The sequence below is a fragment of the Leopardus geoffroyi genome, chromosome C3 (assembly GCF_018350155.1).
Source record: "Leopardus geoffroyi isolate Oge1 chromosome C3, O.geoffroyi_Oge1_pat1.0, whole genome shotgun sequence".
Lineage (NCBI taxonomy): Eukaryota > Metazoa > Chordata > Mammalia > Carnivora > Felidae > Leopardus > Leopardus geoffroyi.
This window is the reverse complement of record NC_059338.1, coordinates 120,989,492-121,014,377: the sequence shown is the minus strand read 5'-3', so window position 1 is coordinate 121,014,377 and position 24,886 is coordinate 120,989,492. Positions and strand designations below refer to the sequence as shown.

Genomic DNA, 24,886 nt, shown 5'->3' with positions numbered 1-24,886 from the left:
TTTTACAAACTTATTCCACGTTTTCCTACCACCAATTCTTGACCTTCTGGAATGGCCTCCTTTTGAGCATTCACTTGTCAAATTCCTAACCTTTACAAAGACCAATTCAAATGCCATCTTTTTCTAAAGCCTTGCTTGATATCTGTGTCCCACCGACCACAACCTATTTCTTCTGTCTATAAGCTTCATAGAAGTTTTAATCTCTATTTTGGCATTTTTTTCAAATTCTGCTTAAATTATATTCATATGTATATTTGTCTAATCCCTTACACTTAGATTGACATTCCTTGAAGTTAGAAGCCATGTTCTGCAGATATTCTTATTCACAACTCCCAATATTGTGCCTGACTTAAAATACTCAGCAATTGATTATTCCATTTAATTTGGAAAGCCAGATATAGCAATTGAGAAGGTTCCAGTAGTAGCTACTATTGGCAGAATGTCTGTAATGAAACCATTAAAAAGCTCCCTCCTTGTGCTAGGAAGTTTATTCATTTTCTTCAGATTATATTTTAATGAAGTTCTGCAATGGAAAATAAAAAGAAATACTTTTGTGTATTAGTCTAGTCAGAGGAAGCTGGTTTTATGAATTTAAAGGGATTAGATAAAATTGATCTCATATATGCAAATCCTAATGAGTTGTGATTTCTTCTTCTATAAATGAAAAAGTTTAAATTAAATTTCAGGGAAGCTATTTGGTGTCATTTAATCTTCAGTAATAAAATAAAGATTGTGAGTGTGCAACTCTAAACAATTACTAATTCCAGTTTCTCATTAAGTTTTGAGGGAATCTGAGCAGGTAGAACAAAGGTACACATTGAAAAGTAGGATAAAAGTCACAGAAGTGTACCAGATTTAAAAATTTTAAAATATGCACTATTTATTTGTGTGAAATATCCAAAACTGTTGTTTCACTTTTTTAAAAGTCAAGTACCTGCCCCTTGCCAGTGACCACACCTTTAAACAACAGAAGCCTTGACATTTCCTTGACTTAGTTCCTTCTTAGAAACTGCCTAAAACATGTAATTTATGACCATTTTGTTTTCAGTAGACTAAGAACCAGATTGTCATACAAAGCTACTACAATGCGAGTTGCAAAATTTCTACCTTTAAAAACAAAAACAAACAAACAAACAAAAAACAGAAAAACAAGGGGGAAAGGAAGAGAAAAGAAAATTATCTCATGAACATTAACCATTTATGAGGAAAGGAAAGACTATCTTTTTTTAACTTGAAAGACAAGTCTTTCCCGGCAATAAAATCCTAGAATACATAAAACACCTTAAACACCTGAACATGACTTCTGGAAATGCCATTTTTTGACAACTAATTTCAAATAGAGTTTCACACAGAAAGAAAAGGAAAGGATTTTTAAGAGAGACAAAGCTGGGGAAGGGAAAAGAGAATATAAGGAGCTAGTGGCAGGAAAACTGGGGAAGCATAATTGTCACAAATCAGACTTGCCCTGTGGTTATCTCTTTTCACCTCTTTGCATCTCTTTTTCTTCCTTGGAAAGCCAGCTTGATTTTGCAGCCTATGACCTGAACCGACTACAGCCATGACATTTCTGCTAAAAGCCCAAGCCATTAAGACAAAAACAGGCTTGTCATGATTACCAAGACAGGTCTGTTTGTGCATTTCATTTCATTTTGAACTTTGACAGGTAAAATTGAGTTCCTGATGGCAGACGGTGGGACTTGGAGATCAAACAGTCAGGATGCTCAGCTACCACTTGTTCTTGCAAATATGTCTTAGCAGTCAGGAATGAACAAAAAATAAGCAGATTGGACAAGATAATTTAAGCAGCAGCTAAGAAAAATAAAAATGATTTCTTTTTTCTCATGCATTTTTAAACTTCCAGAAGGCTGTTAAATTATTGAAGTATTTCCTAATGGTATGAGACACATGAGTGGAATCATCATTGTCATCCCCATTAATAGCATATTTATTAATTGGTCCATATGTCATAGTTGGCACTTGGGGAGTTTAAAAAGAGAGAGGAGACATATATAAAAATTAAGATGAATTTGTATATCTTTAAGTGTTCTCATCATCATGTTCATAAATCTTTAAAATGCTCTCTTGAACATCTGAAGATAAATAGTTATATATGCTAAAGCATTACCATTATTAATTTTTTTAAGTTAACAAATATCTCATGCAACATGACACAATAAGAAAAATCACCAACTTCCGATTCAGATAAACCTGGGTTTAAATATCAGCTCTATGAAAAATGATTAAAAATCGTCACTAGAAACTGTGCTACTCCATTTTGCAGTTGCAGTTTGCAAAGATTAAATAGATTGTTCAGTGTTGCTATGAGCTAATTCATTCCCCCAAAATTCACCTGTTGAAACCCTAATCCACAGTTCCTCAAAATGTGACTATATTGGGAGGTAGTGTTTAAAGAAGTGATAAAGTTAAAATGAGGTCATATTGGTGGACCTTAATCCAATATGACAGGTATTCTTATAAGAAGAAGAAATTAGGACTCAGACAACACAGACAGAAGGACGACCACATGCGGAGACAAGAAGGTAGCCATCTGCCAAGTAAAGAAAGTGGCCTCATGAGGCACTTTGGTGGCTCAGATTAAGCTTCCGATTCTTGATCTCAGCTCAGGTCATGATGTCAAGATTCATGAATTGGGCCCTGCACTGGCAGTGTGGGGAGCACTCTTAGCATTCTCTCCTCCCTTTCTTTCTGCCCCTCCTACCCCCATCTCTCTCCTTTTCTCTCTGTCCCTCCCCAGTTCACACTCACTCTCTCTCTCTCTCTCTCTCTCTCTCTCTCTCTCAAAATACATAAACTTTAAAAAAAAGTGGTCTTGGGGTGCCTGGTGTCTCAGTCAGTTAAGTGTCCAACTTCAGCTCAGGTCATGATCTCCTGGTCCGTGAGTTTGAGCCCCGTGTCGGGCTCTGTGCTGATAGCTCAGAGCCTAGAGCCTGCTTTGGAGTCTGTCTCTCCCTGCTCTCCCCCACCCCCCACTCGTGCTCTGTCTCTCTGTCTCTTTCAAAAATAAACAAACGTAGGGGCGCCTGGGTGGCGCAGTCGGTTAAGCGTCCGACTTCAGCCAGGTCACCATCTCGCGGTCCGTGAGTTCGAGCCCCGCGTCAGGCTCTGGGCTGATGGCTCAGAGCCTGGAGCCTGTTTCCGATTCTGTGTCTCCCTCTCTCTCTGCCCCTCCCCCGTTCATGCTCTGTCTCTCTCTGTCCCAAAAATAAATAAACGCTGAAAAAAAAAAAATTAAAAAAAAAAAAAATAAACAAACGTAAAAAAAATTTTTTTTAAAGGGGCCTCAGAAGAAATCAAACCTGTTAACACCTTGACCTTGAATTCCTAGCCCCCAGAATTGTGAGAAAATAAATTTTTGTTCTTTAAGCCTCCTAGTGTGTGGTGTTTTGTTATGGCCACCCTAGCAAACTAGCACAAATGTCACACAAAGTCAGTGGCAAGCCGGGGCCCAGACTCAGAGCTTTCATAGTTTCAAACTCTGTCTCCTGTCAACATCTGACCAAACTATTTTGCTTTTACTCCTCTTCCCTGACCTCTACAATTCTACGATCCCCAAGACCGACCTCCATTTCCTCTCTCTCTACGCTCACTCCTAAAGATCTCACCTTTTTAATGGCCTTATTGCCATCAGCATGCTCATAACTCCTGGACTCACTTTCCCAGCAAGCCCTCTCTTTGGGGTTCACCTCAGTAAGACTCATCAATCACCCATGAAAGTGTTTCTTGATTGAATCAGAAGCATCCAAATACTATCTTGTCCAAAACTGAACTCAAGATTTTCCTCTAGAACCTCTTCCTCCCAATCTTTCCCAGGTTGAAAAAGGATAACAGAGTCTGCCCAGTTTCTGACACTGACTCAGTGAAAAATCCACTTGAGTCTGCCTCCAAAACGTGTCCTGAACCTGTTGACCCCTCTCCATGTTTTCTGCTGCAGTGTTGCTGAGGACACTGTCTGTTCTTGTCTGAGTAATAACAGTAGCCCTGGACTGACCCTCTGGCTTCATTGAGTCCATCAGGGTTTTTCCTGACCTGTGCCTTTTGTGCCTTCTGTTCCCTCTGTCCCTTTTCTCTCCTGGCTCTTCATAGGACCTTTCTCATCCTTCAAGCCTCCAGTTGTATATCACCCCCTCAGAGAGGCCAGACTTGATTCATCTCTTTAAATAGTTCTCCCCTTCTGTCTTTCTCTATCCCATTCATTTACTTCCGAGTATTTCCAATGTAAAATGGTTTTCTTCTAAGCTTTTTATCTGTCTCCACCACTGTCAAAGAAAAAAAAATGCAACACACAAATTAGACAGGCACAGAAAGACTATATTCAGGACTCTCTAAATAGAGGGCAGAGGTTGAACTCAGTTCTGCTGAAACACGATGCAGGGGAGTTTGTGAGATGCAGGGTGAGCTAGTGGCAATAGAAGGGAGATGGATCAATATCATAAAGTCATCTGTGTTTGCTAATTGGCGCTTACCAAAGTTAGGCTCCTACCTTGCTTCTCTTTTTTTAAATGTCATTTTTTATTTTTGAGAGAGAGGGAGAGAAGCAGAGAGAGGGAGACACAGAATCTAAAACAGAATCCAAAATCTGAGCTGTCAGCACAGAGCCCGATGCAGGGCTTGAACTCATGAACCGTGACATCATGACCTGAGCTGAAGTCGGACGCTTAACTGAGCCACACAAGTGACCCGTTTGCTTCTAAACCTAAGTGCCAACAACAGTTCCTGACACACATGTCCTTAATCAAATTTTGATAAATGAGCACATGAATGAATATGCTTTACTAGAATACTTGACCTGTGTTATCTAGGGTGTTTAATATTCTCTATGAAATATGGCCTTTTGGGGCGCCTGGGTGGCGCAGTGGGTTAAGCGTCCGACTTCAGCCAGGTCACGATCTCGCGGTCCGTGAGTTCGAGCCCCGCATCAGGCTCTGGGCTGATGGCTCAGAGCCTGGAGCCTGTTTCCGATTCTGTGTCTCCCTCTCTCTCTGCCCCTCCCCCGTTCATGCTCTGTCTCTCTCTGTCCCAAAAAAAATAAATGTTGAAAAAAAAAATAAAAAAAAAAAATATGGCCTTTTGTAGCAACGTGGATAGAACTGGAGAGTGTGATGCTAAGTGAAATAAGTCATACAGAGAAAGACAGATGCCATATGTTTTCACTCCTATGTGGATCCTGAGAAACTTAACAGAAGACCATGGGGGAGGGAAGGAAACAAACAAGGTTAGAGAGGGAGGGAGCCAAACCATAAGAAACTCTTAAAAATGGAGAACAGGGGCGCCTGGGTGGCACAGTCAGTTAAGCGTCCGACTTCAGCCAGGTCACGATCTCGCGGTCCGTGAGTTCGAGCCCCGCGTCGGGTTCTGGGCTGACGGCTCAGAGCCTGGAGCCTGTTTCCGATTCTGTGTCTCCCTCTCTCTCTGCCCCTCCCCTGTTCATGCTCTGTCTCTCTCTGTCCCAAAAATAAATAAACGTTGAAAAAAAAATTAAAAAAAAAAAACAAACAAAAAAAAACGGAGAACAAACTGAGGGTTGATGGGGGATGGGAGGGAGGGGAGGGTGGGTGAGGGGTACTGAGGAGGGCACCTGTTGGGATGAGCACTGGGTGTTGTATGTAAACCAATTTGACAATAAATTTCATATTAATATATATATATATATATATATATATATATATATATATTCTCTAGACCTCAGCGTCCTGTAAAACTGGAATAATACTCTACATCTTATAGATTGTTGTTAAGATTAAATAACATTATGTATGTTAAAATACAAAGAATAAGGCTTCAATAAGTAGAATGTTTTCTTCTCCAGATGCTGTGTTTCTAAACAAAATCTAGATAAGTCTCTTAAAATGATAATCTTTTTTTTCTGTGCTTTGGCTGTTGGGAACCTCATTTGTGTTATATAAACACAATATATAAACACATTTGTGTTATATAAACACAAATGCTTTTATGCATACATTTGTATTCTACCAGAATATTCCTTTTTTCCCAGCTTTATTGAAATATAATTGACATATAATGTGCAAGTTTAAGGTATACACAATGTGTTGATTGGATACACTTAATATATTGCAAAATGATTACCACCAAGCATTAGCCAACTTCTCCATCACATCACACAATTACTAGCTCCTTTTTTTTTTTTTTTTGAGAGAGAGAGAGAGAGAGAGAGATAGGGCACAAGTGACTGAGGGGCAGAGAGAGAGAGGGAGAGAGACTGAGAAGAAGGGCTCGCCCGAAGCAGGGCTCGCGGATTTTTTTTTTTACCCAAAGTGGGGCTTAAGCTCATCTGAGGCGGGGATTGAGCTCACCTGATGTGGGACTTGAACTTACAAACCATGAAATCATAACGTGAACTGAAGTCAGATACTTAACGACTGAGCCACCCAGGCACCCAATTACTAGTTAGTTCTTATGTGTCCATCAACAGAAAAATGAATAAAGAAGGTGTAGTGTGTGTGTGTGTGTGTGTGTGTGTGTGTGTGTGTGTGTGTTCAACAATAAGAAAGAAAGAAATCCTGCCATTTGAAGACAACGTGGATGGGCCTTGAGGGCATTGTGCAAAGTGACATAAATCAGGCAAAGAAGGATAGTGTGTAATACTACTTACATGTGGAATCTGAAAAAGCCTAACTCATAGAAACAGAGTAGAATGGTGGTTACCAGAGACTGGGGGGTTGGGGGTGGATAGAGGAAATGCAAAGATATCAGTCAAAGAATACAAACTTCCAGTTACAAGACGAGTAAGTACTACAGATCTACCAAGATATTCTTAAAAATAAACATAAGAAAATATGATGGTTACTCGTGACAAATGTGAGTCGAAGTAGCATAACTTTAAACTTTGAGACTTCCAGACACGTGTTTGGATCCCGTGTCATCATATGCCTTGTTTCCACAGAAGCGAGTAAATTGCAGTGAAAGAGGCATATGCACTGCTGTATCAGAAAGGTTTTGAGGTGAACTTTACACGGTAGGGATTGGTGGTAGCCAATAGGTGGTCTTTAAAATCTCTTAACATCATAGCTGTGTCTACACCAGCAAAATCAGCAAAACAAACTGAAGCATAAAGCACTACTACCTTAACAATCTGTGACTGTCAGACGAAAGTGGCTATTTTTCTCTTTAGACAATAGTCTCCATGACCTCCTTGTTTTGCATAACAATGCACCAGCATTGGCCTGACCATCGCCCTCCATCCAGACACTCACTGAGAGTACGTCTGCACTTTGCGTTTCAGAACTTGAGTTCAAACTCACCATGTTCCATTAGACAGTGTTAGAGGCAGAACTAACTCTAATAGGCCTGGTATGCTATATCCAGCTTTTCCCCGCTATGAAGTGAGTGTAAAAAGATATAAACACCTTTATCTCTAAAACCAGGAATAACAAGTGCTTCTTAATACGTTCTTTCAATTTTCCTGATTCAAAAAAAATAGTTACAAAATAAAGGATTGTTAAGTGGATCAATTGGGGAATATAAAATTACTTGCCTGTCTCATGGTGGCTCCTCAAAAAGTTAAACATAAAATTACTTTATGATCCAACAATTCCAGTCTAGTTACATATATCCCAAAGGGATGAAAGTAGGGACTCTAACAAATGCTTGCACAAAGTGTTCATACTACCCTATTCACAACAGCCAAGAGGTGGAAACCCCTCAAATGTCTATCAACAGATGAGTAAACAAAAAGTGATGTGTGTGTGTGTACACACAGTATTATATTATTCAGTGATAAAAAGGAATGAAATTCTTGTGCCTGGGCAGCTCAGTCAAGTGTCTGACTTTGGCTCAGGTCATGATCTTGCGGTTCATGAGTTCGAGTCTTGCATCGGACTCTCTGTTCTCAGCACCGAGCCCACTTCAGATCCTCTATCTCCCTCTCTCTTTGCCCCGCTCCTGCTTGTGCTGTCTGTCTCTCTCAACATAAATAAATAAACTTAAAAAAAACGATTGAAATTCTCATGTATGGTACAATAGGGATAAACCTTGAAAATAATATGCTAACTGAAAAAAACAGGCTAAGAAGGACAGATATTGTATGATTCCACTTATATGAGGTACTTAAAAGAGGCAAATTCAGAGACAGAAAGTAGGATGAGATTACCAGGGGTTGAGGGGACTGGGGGATGGGGAGCGACAGAATGCTCAATGGGTACAGAATTTCTTTTGGGGATAATGAAAAATTCCTGGAAATGGATTGTGTGATCTTTAAACAACATTGTGAATGTACTTAATGCCACTGAATTGTAAGCTTAAAATGGTCAGAATGGTAAATTTTGTTATGTATGTTTCATGCCAATAAAAAATTAATAAATAAACGTTAAAAATCATCATTCCCTTATAGTATAGATACTTAGTTCATCATGAGTTTAAATTTCTTGCAGGTGGGGGAGGGTTGTACAGTAAGATGGAAAAATCCTTCAGACATGGATTCAGGAGTCTTCTCCAGTCTCAGCTCCGTCACTTACTAGCAAAAAGAATTTGAACACGTCACTTAGGTCCTTTGCACCTTAGCTTCTTCTAGTTACAGTATCCAACCAAGTTGTTCTGAGTACTAAAATAAAAGAAAATAATGCATATAAAGGGCTTTGTAAATTCCAACAGTTATATAAGTAGATAAGAGCAGTTTTATGATGTATTCCTTTAAGAAACTTAATCTTTTCACTGAAATATACTTACTTATTGCTATTTACATATTCTAAAATATTAAGGTATTGTTGGCAAGATTCAGCCAAGGTGGATTTTTTTCTCTGTGGATTGAATCATAAGTTTTTAGAGTGAAAATAAAGGGGCACATGGGTGGCTTGTCAGTTTAGCGTTCTACTTTTGATTTCAGCTCAGGCCATTATCTCATGGTCATGAGATTGAGCCCCAAGTCTAGCCTCACCTTGAACCCTGCATGGAACCCACATCGTTGTCATTGTGGAGGCCCCGTGGAGCCCCCATCAGGCTCAGGGCTGGGAATGGAGCCTGCTTTCAATTCTCTCTCTCCCTCTCCCTCAGCCCCTCCCCTATGCATACTTGTCCTGTCTCCAAAAAAAAAATGAGAAATTAAAAACTTTTTAAATAAAAATAGGATGAAAAAATGCTAAATTTCTTAAAAAACGACATTTCTACTTAGCATTCTTATAGTCAGTGAGTCATTAAGCCTTTCCTTTCCATACCTTTTGTTCATTGTTTAGCCTCTTTGTACATACCTTAGGAAGAAAATGATAACTATGTTGTATCTGGTCTGGAAAAAGGCCTTCATTCATATTTAATTACAAATATTAACAAATTTTGTTTTGCTACCTGCTCTCATCTTCCATCCCAAACCATGCATACCATTGTTAGTCTTTGTATTGCCAGACATACAATAATTTGACATGGCACTGTATCCAATTGGACATTGTCTTGTAAAACCCTTTGGAAACATAATTACATTGAGAACTAAGTATTTAAAAAGTAACAAATTTCTAGCAATAACCTCATAACTTTATGCCAGAATGAGTGTGGTTGAGCAAGTGTCAACTAATTTTTTGTTTCCCTCCTTAGTGGTTATGTCTTTGACTATGATTACTACAGAGAAGATTTCTACAATCGGTATGTAAATTTTTCATTCTCGTTTCCTCTTGGTTTAAATGATCTTTTAACTGTTTTGCACATTTCATTCCTAGATATTCTTGACTGATATTTGAAATAAAGAAAATTCTTTTAAGTCCCAAGAAGTATAATATAGGCAGATTTTCCTATTTTCATTGTGCTTACTGAAGCCTAGTGCATCTTGGACTTTTAGGACTTCAGAGGTTCTTAAGCCTAAAATTCAGTTATTGAATATTTGAATAACATTCCAAAAATTTAATTAACCAATACTGTTTTCCAGTTCTGTTGTTGACTTAGAATTCTTCAAGACTGAGAGTTTGGTAAACTCAGAAAATGACTCCAACCTTCCAAAATACATCTGCTTTCATCTGACACATTGCAATGCTGTATTGGTTAGATTCAATAAAATTACAGACAGTTCTTGCTTTGCATAGTAGTGTTGGACCATAAAGGAAACCATACCAAGTGATGTTAATAACCAGTGGAAAAAACAGAATTTTCCATGAGGTCTAAAAATGTAAAAACATTACAGACTCTCCTACTGTTGGTTATAAATAATAGGGAAACACAGTAAAATAGCTTTAATGCACTATAATTTAAAACAGTAAAAAATGAGAACTAACGTGTTTTACTTCTTTGTAAAAAAAACCTGTCAAAAGTAGTTTGAACCGTGCTTGCTTTCTCGTACAACTTACAGCACGGAACTAGCACACCTCTTGTGCCTTGGTGAGTTGTCATATTCTTTTCTCAGGCTGGACCAACGTCAGCAGTATACCAGTATTGTGAACCATCTCTGAGAGTTCTTCAGTGTGTAGTTCTTTTGCGAGTGTCACTTCTTCTGGGGCATCCTCATCCCTTTTTACCACTTGACAACGATTTTCCTCATTTATGTCAATATGTTTGCTTTAATAAGGTCCCCAGGCTCGATATCTAGACTCTCTCCAATAGAAGAGTGTCAACAATCCTCACTCAGCTATTCCTCCTCGACTTCTCCATTACACCTAATTTTATTTCATTTCCAGTGCTATCCTTCCTCTGTTCTTTGCTGCACTTTCATCTTTGTTGACCAATTTCCTCTTTGGAGTGTCCGTTTTTGTCAAGTGCCACATGGGTTTGTCACGGGCAACAAGGAGACAATACAACTACACGGTTACTGTCTGTGTGTGAACTGAATAACAGATGCACCACAACCAGACGGACTTTGAATGAAGTGATGTAACTGATCACTGATCGTGATGCACATCTGTTATTTACAGGGATTTGTGGACTGAAAAACTAGCAGCAAAGTTCAGACTGTATGAAATTAATCAGTTAGTATATTGTGGTAACTGAAATTTGATTTGTGCTATGTGGAGACTGGTGTTATTTAACTAAATATTGGTCATGGAAATTCAGAGATACACAGAGCAAGGGCCGACTGTACATAGGTCGTTAGACCACACACACACACAAACGAGGTAAATATCTTTTAAGCTGTTAATTGTAAGTTCTAGTCAAACAAAATAACAAAAAAATCCCAAGGTATAAAAATGCAAAATAGTTTTGCATTTAGAATAAGAGTTTGTAATGGACATTTTAAATAGGGAAGAAATTTCACCACCCCTTGGGAGCGCCTTGTTCTTTTTGCTCTAGCCACACGGCTCTTTTCAGTTCCATAAGAACACCATGGACCCTCCCACCCCAACACCTTCCTCTGTGCTGCTCCTTCTCCTCATACCTCCCTCTGCCATCTAGTTAACCTGACTTCATCCCTCAGATCTCAGCATGAACACCACTCTCAGACTAAATTAGGTTCCTCTGTGGGCCTCTCTCAGCGCCCAGTATTGTTCCTTCACAGCACTTCTGGTTTTTACTGTTGCGCTTCTTTGTGGTGACAGTATTTGATTTATGTCTGCCTCTCTTCCTCCATGAAGGCAGAAAAGATGCCCAGTTTTTCTTATTATTGTATCCTCAGGCACTATCATTAAGGCTCAAACATAGTGGATACCCAATTTGTATTAATTCATCTCCATTGTTTAGAGAGACTTTGGTTTTCCCAAGATCATAGAGTAAATTCATGACAAAACTACAATCATAAACTATTCCTTTAGATTCAGTAACTGACTGTGTGAATATGCAAAACAGAAGGAGAACAATTCAGAGTTAAATAAAAGGAGACAGCCTTACCTAAAGGGAAATAGGACCCACAATCATACCTTCCTAACCACTATGTTCAACTGCTTAGTTAAGCAAGTTATTTCACTAATGATGCCTTTATGACAAAATATGAATCTTAAATGATAATTTTCTCAAAGGATCTTTATAATTTCTATAAAATATAGTATTTTATTTTAAATACTAAATAGTTTATAATAACTTGTCCTAAAAATGACCTGAAGGTCTGGCAGTATTAAAAAATCCCATTTACTATTAAGGAAAGGTAACATTTCAATAGTCTGCATACCATTTGAAAATTTTAGTTTTTGACCATGCTAAAGACATCTTCTAATACAGCTTTTTTTCAGGATGTAGAACAATGTCCTAATTGCTATGAATAAAGTTTTCAATTAACATACATTGTGTTTTAATCTGTCAGTATAGAACTGTTTTAGAATTGTAATCTCTTGAATGTTTTCAATCTTGTGGCATCCTTCTACATTTAAAGAATTTCTGCTTAGGGGCACCTGGGTGGCTCAGTCGGTTAAGCATCCTACTTCAGTTCAGGTCATGATCTCGCAGTCCGTGGGTTCGAGCCCTACATCGGGCTCTGTGCTAACATCTCAAATCCTGGAGCCTGCTTCAGATTCTGTGTCTCCCTCTCTCTGCCCCTCCCCCACTCATGTTTTGTCTCTGTGTCTCTCAAAAATGAATAAATGTCAAAAAAATTTTTTTAAGAATTTCTGCTTAAAATGGCTCAATAAAAATCATTAGCTAGATGATAGATAGATAGATAGATAGATAGATAAATAGATAGATACATAGAGATAGAGATGATAGATAAATCTATCCTTACCTGCCACAGAGCAAGAGCCTTAATCAGCCAAATAGTTACAGAGCTTGAAGCTTTCAGATGGCTCTCCACTACACAAAAAAGCTAACCCTGAACAATTCCCAAAATAATTTGTTTGTCTTATATAAAACCTGTTTGGCTTATAAGTGCGCAAAAGATCAGTATTGTTGTGTTGCTAACTGACTGTCTAAGCAATCTGTGCTCTTATTAGTTTATTTTCCATTTCTCACACTTGGCTAAGAAAGATATAAGCATTTGCCACTAGTGGATAGAGTCAGGAGTTCCCTGTGAAAATAGATTCTCATGAAAGGAAAACAGAATGGAGAGGCTGGACAATATAAATAGCTTACAAAGTGTTAACAATTTTATCCACAGTAATCTCTCATAAATTACACTCTGCTTGAATTTGTGGTTAATTTTTTTTCTCTTTTTACTAGTGGTGCAAACTTGGGCAAGTTATTTAATACTACAAAATATGTTATTTCATCCACGATGTGAGCAAGAAATTAATTTCTGCATCATAAGATTGTTCTGAGGATTAAATGAAGTAACATATGTATAATGATCAGCATTATGCTTGGTATATTTTTACTGCGTAATCAATGTTAACTACTAATAATTGTTAACAGTAACCATTAACAATAATGATGAATGTATTTCTCTGGCTGATATTCACGTAGCATCGTCCCTGTGAGAAATAAACTGGTGGGTCAGTTGGTCCAAAACAGTCTATTGTGATGACTCCAGATTATTCTGTTTTATGGTTTTCCCTTTTCCTGCTCCCAGCGCATTCTGGTTGGAGCTAAACACACTTACTTGCAGAGAGAGGACCCTCAGCTATTTCCTTTAACCCCAAGCGGCCTTGTTTTTGGTTCTGAAAACAGAAATCACTTAGTTACATGTAACAGGGATAATTGTATGTAAAAACTTTCTAACTAGGTATTAAGGAACTGAAAAAGCAAAAAGAAAACACTGTGGTGTAATGGAGTTAGCCACTACAGGAAGTAGCTACCAACTCCAAGAGGATGAGGTTGGGGATTATCAAAATTTAATGTGGAAAAGGGGAGTTACAGAGCAGAAACTCTGCTCAGCCGGTGCTGCTTTATCTGAACCCAGAGGGGGAACTTGGGGTTTGAAACCTAGACCTTCTTAAGGGAAGGTGAAGGGACTGTCCTGCATGTGTTGCAAAGTCACTTAAACTGGAGTCATCTGAGTAGTGACTGAGTGGGCTAAGCCCAGCAAGGAGCCAGCTGGCCCCCACGGAAATGTAGTTGGCAGAGTCCCAACTCTAACTGTGGTTAAAGGTGGGTCTGAAGCTGAGAGATAATAGCTTAGTCTCTGACATACATCCACATCCTATTGTTATCCATTTTCTGCCAGGTTTGGGGATTTTAATGTGACTGGGGATTTTCAACCCTTAGATAGTTTCAGCTTAGAAAACTGCTTTACGTAAAGTGCCATTGTATTGTCATTGTTCTGATACGTTGGCCCAGCAGTAACTTTTCTAAAGACTAAATGAGTGTCTGTTCATGGCTACGAGGATCATGAAGATTATCACTAAATAATAGACTTGAGTGATTATTCTAAACTTAAAAAAAATTTTTTTTAATGTTTATTTATTTTTGACAGAGAGAGAGACAGAGCATGAGTGAGGTAGGGGCAGAGAGAGGGAGACACAGAATCCGAAGCAGGCTCCAGGCTCCGAGCTGTCAGCACAGAGCCCAACACAGGGCTCGAACTTACAGACCGTGAGATCATGACCTGAGCTGAAGTCAGACACTCAACCGACAGAGCCACCCAGGCGCCCCTAAACTTTTTTTATATTACACAAAGCATTGCTCAATAATTTACAACATTAGATGGCATTTTCTTCTAAAAGGTCAAGTCTGACTCTAAATGAAGGACATTACATGGTATTAAAACTAAAGATAAATATTTATGCCCTTCCAAGTTAAGTAAAAAGAGATACGTACATTTAAAACTATATTGAATCCCCCCAAGGAATGTTTTCCATTTCTGAGATATTAGCAGTGTTAATCCAATCCTTTTTCAGTGGTATCAGGAACAACACTGAGCCATTTATAAACTCCAGGATGAGTAAGTTTCTGTTAATAGAGGAAAAGAAATGCCTGAAGTGCTTTACCATATAAAAAAACATGTACACATATTAAATGATGTGAAATAGGCATTGTTCAACTCTGGCACAATTTTGACCTTGTGTATCTTAACAGAAGAGAAGCTATTCCAGTTGTCGTTAATGAAAAAACTCCACCTCAAGTTGCAGTTGTTGAGGTTATTGATTATAGAGCACAGTATATATTCTCAAATATTGGGAAAACATATTAGCAAGAGGCAATGTATGTTTCATCATGCAAGTTTAAATTACCATCCAATAGAATATTATACCACTTAAAACATTTGGAGATAACAGCATGGTACACTTGACAAAGGGTATGATTCGGAGTAAGAAGGCATGAATTTCAGGCCTAGTTGTGCATGTGCTGACTGTTTAAACTTAGCCAAGTCACTTCATCACTTTTTTTTCAAGTTTTCTTCATGGGCAAAATGACCTAACAATAGCCACATTACAGAATTATAAGCATTAAATAAGAGCATCATTTTAGTCACTTATAACCTCACAACTGCTGTTTGAATATATTAACTTTTTCATTACCCAAAACTGTATACAAAATATAGCAGAGAGCAGAGTTGTGCAAAAGATAAAGATTATATTAATATAAGGCAAAAAAAAAAAAAAAATTGCAAAAAAGACCACTCAGGATTTCAACCACCTTGCCTTTAAAAAAATTTTTTAATGTTTATTTATTTTCAAGAGAGAGAGAGAGACAGAGCATGAGCAGGGGAGGGACAGAGAGGAAGATACAGAATCTGAAACTGGCCCCAGGCTCTGAGCTGTCAGAGTAGAGCCCTATGGATTCGGGGTTCAAACTCACCAACTGTGAGATCATGACCTGAGCTGAAGTCAGATGCTTAACTGACTGAGCCACCAGGTTCCCCATCAACCACCTTGCCTTTAAAATCATGTCCAAGATCCAGGGAGACAACTTCACTGACAATCTTAGAAAATTTCAATAACAGAAAAACAACAGAAGTTATTCATTTACTGGTCTCCAGTGGAGCGTGCCTTTGAAAATTCTCTGTGGATTCAGTTGTAACCAAAGGCTTACTTGAAGTTGGGTGGAAATTATAGACAGATTTTATGAATTTTGAGTAGTTCAAGCAGTATAGAAAATAGATATAACTATGAGCTATAAGAATCATTCACGTGGATTTCAAATATATCCCTTCTGAAAAATAAAGAAGCACCTTAATCTGATTTTGTAGACTATACAACTATCAGAACTTAAGCATGCTGAAGAGGAGGGTTTAAGGTTGAATCAAGACACAGAGGAAGATCTCTGATGCTCTGGTTACTGATTTTCACATATGCTAAAAAGCCCCAGTGAGGTCATGGCTCTGAACTTGTTCTCAGGTTTTGACTCTAGGCAGCCTAGTTTTTGAGCCTTTAGTCCAGACTGCATATTTTTGTTAGCATTAGCCACATTAACTTTTGATTCACAAGTAATTAAAATGAACAACTCTTCTCATGAAGGAAATTTAGAAAAAAAAACAGGTAATTACCAATTCTTGAAAACTATCTATCTAAATAACTTATCTAAAATTAAAATTTAGTGTTCAATGACAAAATATTATGCAAATATTACATTTTTTTTAAATTTTAAAATCACATTAGTGAAAAATAAACATAAGTCAAAGTTTCTCAGGTAATTATTAGAAGATGGTATGTCTACTTGAGAAAATGCACCACAGCAATTAAAATAAACATTAGGAAGACTACATACCAGGCTTGAGAAATGTTTTTAATATAAACCAAGGAGAATTAGCCAGAATACATGACCATGCATAGATTAGGTTCTCAACCATGTGAAAAATAAGGATACCTGTGGAAAATATTTAGAAAATGATAGTACTTTTAGAGTTTGATGTTGGGAGTTATGTTCTTTTCATGTATTTTTTCAAAAATTCTGCTTTATTACTATTAAAGCTTAATACTAACAAGGTTTTAATTAAAACAAACATTCAAAATCACATTCATTTTATATGTCACCATGCCTTTAAATTGCCTTTGTCCAAAACACAACTAATTTTTATTTATTTATTTATTTATTTATTTATTTATTTATTTACATTTCTTTCTTTTTGAGAGGCAGAGAGCATGAGTGGGAGAGGGGCAGAGAGAGAGTGAGACAGAGAATCTGAAGCAGGCTCCAAGCTGTCAGCTCAGAGCCGGGTGCGGGGCTCGAACCCATGAACTGTGAGATCATGACCTGAGCCAAAGTCAGATGCTCAACCCACTGAGCCACCCAGGTACCCCACACAGCTAATTTTTAATAGCTAATATCTATATCCTTCTTAGAAACAAGCTATGTTTATTTTTATCAGGTGTATAAATATTAAGATTCTTTACCAGTTTTTATCTTTTACTGGGTAATAAAATTACATATCTCAGATACTATTAAAGCAAACAAAATGCAAAACAAGAAATGACCACATGAAAAGTAGATATGTTTATTAAATAAAGCAAACTAAATCCTCAAATTTCATTAATGGGTTGTTTTTATTAAAATCTGGTTACATTTATTTTATTAACTGCTCGAGAGTAGGTCTTTTAGGGTTCTTATTTTAAGGTAGACATTGAAGAAGGAAAAATTATGTGTTTGGCTTCATTATAAATAATTATCTATTTGACCAATAAATATTAGAGGGAAAACAGTATTCTATGCATATTAGGGAAGCTGAAGAACGATTAAAGAAAAAGAGAGGGTAAATAATTCTAACAATTGAAGGAACAAAACAAGTGAGAGGAAAAAGTTTTAAGCTTTTAACTGACCTTTGAAATTTAGATTCTATTTAATTCTTTTGCATTTGCGATCTTTGCTGTCATCTGTAATTCTAAGTGGACTATTTCCATGGTCTCAACAATATTTGCTAATCTAATACCTTGTAAAGGCAAAATTTCTTAGATTAGCTATAAACAGAATTCTGATGAGAAAGCCAATGAGTTAGTTTTCACCTACTTCCGTCTGCATTTAGAAGAACCCCTGCATCCCATCTTGAATCCTAGAAAATCTGCCCCCACTTCCCATCCTTCTCTTGTTATGTTTTTGTGCCTTCGGACAATATCCAGTCTTCTTTCCTTTTATTTCTGAAAAAGCGAGTGTAGCCAATGAAAATTAAGAAACTCCTCAGCTCCATTAAATTTTGTAAATTCAAAATTATACTGACATGTGAAGTGTCCATACCCTTCTTTAGCTTTTGTTGTTGTTGTTAAATTTGTTGTTGTTATATATCCCTTGTCAAAATTTAAGTTCTGGTATTGCACATCTTCCCATCAGAATGGCAGAAAGAATTGGTAAAACTTTCCCTACTTCTTGACGAGAAAGGAGTTATTGCCCTTTGAAGCAACTCATCAAGGGTTACGCTCTTATAGGAATTGACGGCAAAGGGCACCACGCATACTGAGTATGTTTCTGAGTATGTTTCTAAACACATACTGAGTATGTGACATACTAAAAGTATGTCACAAATACAATGAACAAATGCAGCTCTGTTTTCTCAACATGAGATTAGGCCTGGCCAACACTGGAGGCTTTGCAATCCTTGGTCCGGGGAAGCAATAGAAATAGTGATAATCATTTGTTTCACTTTCCTGTAAAATATTCTTGAATTACGTTGTAACTGGAGTAGTGGTGACTATGGTGGCTTTACTTGGCCTGCATTTTCATTATAGCGTTCTTCCATTGTTGCATAGTTTAGTTGTGCTTTAGAAATTTTCTTACCCAATTTATAGATCAGCTTAATTAATGAACCAGCTAAATTGCACTTTCATGGCCAGAGGAGATGGACCTTCCAAAACAGGCTGCCCCTCATCTGAAGCAGCAGCATCTACCCTGGAAGAGATGAGTCAATTGCCATATTTTTTCCCCTCGACAGTGTTGGGTGTTAGAGCTCCTAAAAAGTGCCTTCATATTTTGGTTCACTAGCTTAAGGTACTCTGTGAATTCAACTTATAAATAAGTGATGTGGTCCTTGTTTTGTGATTGAAATGAGGGGCAGGCTTAGTTGACCCTTTTGATTTTCCAGCCCCAGTGGTATGGATGATATTCATAACCCTTTTCAGCTTCATCCTGACGCTTCCCTTTGAAGTAAACTATAATGTGCTGACCTCCATGACCCATTCTTTGCTAGCAGTTCTTCAGTTCTAATGGACTTTGCTTATTCACAGAGGATGGCACCTCTCTTGAACTCTGTCTCATTCCATTTCTTTTCCTTTCCAGACATCTCTTAGTTTCTCCCCAGCATGCTTCCAAATAGTTTTTGAACACTTTAGCTGTCTAATGCGGGAGACATTCACAGGACTAAGTTCTGCTTCAAGTGTGGTTTATATACTACTTTTTTGCCCCCATAGTATCAGAGTTTTCAATGTTTCTGAGTGAATATTTGGACACCCCCCATCTTAATTTTTATTATATTTCATATATTATTTTCTAAAAAGGGATTCGTCTGTATATGTTATCTGTATATTCATCGATGTAATGTTATAAAATAACCTGTTGTAGAAATTTTTTCCTTCGTATTATAGAAATTCACTCTGACTTCCATATTAGATTATTCTTACTGACTGTTTTAAAGCAGTTTTGAGAATATAATCCATATAGTGGTATCACAATAAAGTAATATCAATAATCATTCTAAGTCCATTCTAGTGGATAAATAGTAACGCATCTTGTTCACTGGTAAATTAATGACTAATACATCCTCATGTTTTTCCCTGACTTTTTACACTTCTCAGATGTGCTAAGTATGTAAAAATTTGCTGTTTTTTGAGTATGCAGTATGAAGAATATGAAGTTTTTGAATCTATGCATTACATATGTATATAAATGAGTAAATACTTTCATACTTTTATTCCTTTCATTGTTTAGTGGAAATGCATTGATTGTGGTGAATATCATTTTTTCACTTTTTGGTAAAAGCTTCTAGGATTTTTATTGGTACTTTTTTTTGGTTAGAGAAATTTTCAACAGCTTACTATACAAATATCACTAGTCTCAATTTGCATGTCTAGCAACTGGTCAGAATAATAAAAAGATATCCCAATACGTATTTCCACAAGGACTCTCTAGTCAACAAAATTTTGTCCTCTTGCTAGTGCCATTTTATTTAAACTCAGTCTCCTTGTTTGTACAGTCTGGGGAGTCTTTTGTTACTTAAAAAGTCCTTAGAGACAGGTATGGCACCATGTTGATTTGTCTCTCACAGCTGTTCTCTTTAATCTACAGTTACTTCAAAATGATTTTCCTGATGAGCTGTGTTATGATGGAACAATAATTTCCTTTGCTTTGTTCCTGATTCTGCATGATCTTTCCCTCTTTTCAAGCTACGTGCTAATAAGTGTTGATGTGTAAGAGGAAGATTTCTATTCTAAGAAGGGCAAATCTGTTAAATGAAGCAAAGAAATACTCAGGAACAAAGTTTAGCATAGTTTCAACAAATTGCATGGTACCATTGGAGCAAAGTTCCTTGACCGGTCACACTTTAAAGATGAGTTCATATTGGAGGATCAGATTCTAATGTCTACAATGCACAGACTATATCAGCGTCCTATCTCTTTAGTGAAAAACTAAACTTCCAATAAACACCTGTGTGCGAACAACGATAACAGAAACATTTACTAACACTTTTTACAAGGCCATTTTCTTAATCATTTCACACGTTTGATAGAACACTTAGGCATAAACCAACTCTCAGCCATGCTTGTGTTTTGTGAAGGTTATTTGATTACCATGGGCGTGTGCCCCCACCTCCCCGTGCAGTAATTCCACTGAAGCGTCCCAGAGTGGCCGTCACAGCGACTCGCAGGGGTAAAGGAGTCTTTTCCATGAAAGGGGGATCAAGATCTACCGTCAGTGGGTCATCTTCATCAGGCTCCAAATGTAAGTAACCTTCCTTATTTTACTTATGTTTCAAAAAGGGAGGGGCTGCTCATCATTTGCATGAATGCCTATATACAATAAATTAATAATCATGGAGTTTCTGCTGTGCACAGAGTATTAGGGAAATATATAATGGATGAGAAATGGACTCGGCTTTCCATCAGGCTACATTTCAGTAGGGGAGACAGACACAAGCACGAATAACAAAAACCCAGGACCAATTTGAAAACTTTTATCAGAGCAAATAACATGCTTTCGGCCCATCTGGTTTGTGACATATTACAGTCCTGAAATATAACATGTTGCTTTTAGGGAAGAAAAAAAAATTCAAACGAGAGTGCATATACTACCTTTCAGAGAAGTAGTATACAAAAATTAGTGCATGCTTTGAATATTTGAGCACTGGGATAATAAAGATAGGCAAATGATATAATAGAGATGTTAAAAATGTAACTTGCCATATTATTCTAAATCATGATGGTGTCTGAAAGCATATATTATGTCACAAAAAATAAAATAAGGTTTATGTAACTTCACATGAATTAGTTAAAAGTAGAGATACAAGCTTTCTGACTAACCACGCTGCTAAATTTTTATATAGAGGGATTCAGAAAAACTCTAATTTGTTATTAGAATATTATTCAGAAGAAAAGATAAGAAAATGTCTTGCATTCTTTGGGGTTACTTTGTAGCAGAGAAGAGGCAGACAGTAAGCAAACAAATTAGAATACGAAATGTTACACAGATCACTGCTATGTCAAAGGATAAAGTAATATAAAGCAAAAGAGAAAGTTTCACAGGATGGTCTATTACTACCTCTCTGAAAAAAGTGGCATTAGAACAGAGACCTGTTGCAAGGAGGGAAGTGAGGGGGTGAGCCTGAAGCTCTCAGAGACAGAGCATTGTGGGCAGAGGAGTATCGGTGTTGAGACCTTAGGTTAACAGTCAAGGAACACCAGAGAAACCAATGTGGCTCAGCAGCGTGAGGGAGGGAAAATGTAGGCTGGAAATAAGAGAGAGGTAGAGAGAGGGAAAGTTCCAGAGTAGCGTGGCAGGCCATTGTGGTGACTTTGTAGTTGTTCTGCATCCCAACATCTTCGGACAAGTAAGGCAAATACTATTATCCCAATTTTAAATTGATGGGTAAACATAGAGAAGATCACGTAGCGAAGACTAGAACCCATGTCTCTTCATTTTCCTCCCCACATCCCATCTACTATAGAACATTGCTTTTACCGGGGCGCCTGGCTGACTTGGTCGGTTGGGCGTCCGACTTCGGCTCAGGTCATGATCTCACAGTCCGTGAGTTCGAGCCCCGCGTCGGGCTCTGTGCTGACAGCTCGGAGCCTGGAGCCTGTTTCAGATTCTGTGTCTCCCTCTCTCTCTGCTCCTCCCCTGTTCATGCTCTGTCTCTCTCTGTCTCAAAACTAAATAAACGTTAAAAAAAAATTTTTAGAACAAGAACATTGCTTTTACCTTAGTACCATCACAAGTACTAAGAAAGAACATTGTTGAAATATTTTTTTACATGAGAACGTGCAAAAACATAGTTGCCAGAAGCACTAATGCTTCTGGTAAATGACTCAAGTGTGTTTTGCTCAGAATCTGACTTAGCTAATATAATCTAAATAACAAATTAAATTGATTTACAGTTCCCTATGTACTCATTTATCGATTTATCTATTCTGAGAATAAATATGAATACTCTTTTTGAGTCTTAGTAATAAAAGAAAAATTAGTTTCTGCAGCAATCTCTAAACAGTCTTGTATGCTCTCATATTATTGTCAAAAGCAAAGAAAGTTCTTGAATTTGGTTCTTGCTGTAAAAAATTGAACTTTGAATTGCCTGCTAGCTTTATAGAAGACTTTTTTACTATGGTCATACTAATTTAATTTCAGACGAGATCGGGCACGTTCAGGGTGGTATGACCGTAGACTAATTTAATTTCAAATACACGTATCTTAAGCATCTGCAGTCACTGTTGCCTCGTAGTCACTTTTAAAACGGTGTTTACCAGTGGGGGCTTTATTGGCACTTTGATCATGGAAGTTCTACCCTGTGTAAGAGTATTCTGAGCTTTGTTGAACTTTAGCAGTCTTGACCCCCAAACCCTAAATGCCAATAGTACTCCTCAGTCTTTGTAATGACTGTACATACAATTACATATTTCTAAATCTTCCCTGAGGAGATGCTACCACTAATGGTTTGGAACCACTAGTTGGTGGCCATTCTTGGGCAAGCACAACTAGGTGGGACTCAGCCACTTGATTGCTATGCACCTCACTGTTGCAGAGAAGAGGAGTCGTGTCCGAAAGTTGCTTGGAAGTAGGTATCTTAATGCTGACATCGTTCCATTGTTTTTTGGCATTTTTATTTTTTGATTTCTAGTTTTCTTGGATCATGGAGAGAGCATGGGGATTATAAAAATCTTTTTTTGAAGATCTTATAAGAGCTTCTTTTGGTTCCATAATAATCAGATGTTCTAAATGAAATGTAGAATATATTTTCTACTTTTCGTATAGACCAGAGTGTGTGTTTTACCTTGTTGATCGTATTAACCAGTCCTCCCTAGACTTGCTTTTTTGTGGAAAATTATGTCAAATTCTGAGAGTGATTATTTAAATTCCTCTACCATGATAGTGACTTTATAAAGTTTTTTCTTTTCTTGAGGTTTGGTTTTATATCCCACGTTGCTAGGGTGGTTTTTATATAGTGTTTTACATTAGTAACAGGAAAGAGAATAATAGCTAACACTTTTTTGGTGGTTATAACAACTATTGTTCAATCACACATTAACACATATATTAATTTGCATATATTAATTCATTTTAAAATATTAATTTTACATATGTTCATTCATTTCTTTTAAGTGCCCTATAAATGAAGTATTATCAGCATTCTCATTTTGTAGATGTGGAAAATGAGGCATAGAAAAGTTAAGTAATATCCCTAAAGCCACAGAGCCATTCAATAACAGAACCAAGAACTACCGCCAGGTTCTAGAGCATCTGGTTCCAGAGTATAATCTCTTGAGTCTGTGGCCTTTTCCGTACTAACTCTCTATAACCTCTTGGAGAATTATAACTGTTACATTTATATAATATCCCATTTACTATTTTTGAGCTTTTAATTCTGATTTGTCTGATGCTTTTATCCTTTACTGCTAAGGCTTTCTTTTGGTTCACATTTCCCCCATATATCCATTTATTATATTTTATTTTATTTTATTTTATTTTATTTTATTTTATTTTTAATTATTTGAGAAAGAGAGTGCAAATGAATGGTGGAGAGGAGCAGAGAGACAGAGGGGAGGAAAGGCACACAGAGAGAGAGAGAAAGAGAGAATCACAAGCAGGCTCCCATCATGGAGCCCAATGTAGGGCTCAATCCCAGGAGCCTGAGATCACGACCTGAGCCAAAATCAAGAGTTGGACACTCAGCAGACTGAGCCACCCAGGTGCCCCTATATTTTGGTCTTTCTTTGTGTATTAGTTTCCTAGGGCAGCTGTTATAAATTATTATAAACTGCATGGTTTAAAACAACAGATATTTGGAGGCTGGAAATCTAAAATCAAGGTGTCAGCAGGGCTGTGCCCTGTCTCTGGAATTCTTAGAGGACAAATCTGTTCCATTCCTTGCTCTTAGTTTCTGGTACGCCGGCAGTCCTTGGCATTCTGTGATGAGCCGCACCACTCAAATCTCTGCCTTCACTATATTTTGGTGTCCTCCTCTGCGTCTTTGTGTCTGTGTCTCTTCTCTTCGTGTGAGGACACTAATCATATTGGATTAGGGCTTACCCTAAATGACTTCATCTTGGATACATCTACAGAGATCTATTTCCAAATAACGTCACATTCACAGGTACTGCAACAAATCTTTGGGGAGAACATAGTTCAACCCATGACACTGTACTTTATTTTTGTATATTTCCTAAAACCAACATATCTCAATTTTGATTTTGAAAACAGTATGAAATTCTTTGTTAGGGAAATTTGATTCTTTTACATTGATTGGATTAATTAGTATATTGGATTATATTCCTTCCATCCTTATTTCAAGTATATAATTTATCATTTCCTCTTGTTTACCTTTCCTTATGCTTGCTTAATGAATTTTCTTTTAATTCTTATCTCTTCCATCGTAACGACCTTAATTTGGATGTTCTACCTGGCCTTTCAGTTTATTCATGGTTATATTAACATATTAAAAAGTTATAGATAAATCTGTACCCAGCTGTTAATCTCTTAAAGTCAAAATGTAGCTATACTACCT

General features: G+C 37.4%; 1 protein-coding gene across 8 annotated transcripts in view; it reads left to right on the top strand.

Moving 5' to 3' along the window:
- The window catches only part of RALYL (RALY RNA binding protein like), a 722,510-nt gene that overhangs the window by 613,990 nt on the left and 83,634 nt on the right, over nt 1–24,886 (top strand). For all 8 annotated transcript variants that reach the window (XM_045454722.1, XM_045454725.1, XM_045454718.1 and 5 more), the window contains 2 exons: nt 9,559–9,606; nt 20,450–20,613. In XM_045454722.1, coding sequence (XP_045310678.1) covers nt 9,559–9,606; nt 20,450–20,613 — 212 coding nt within the window. The remainder of the gene's footprint in view (nt 1–9,558; nt 9,607–20,449; nt 20,614–24,886) is intronic.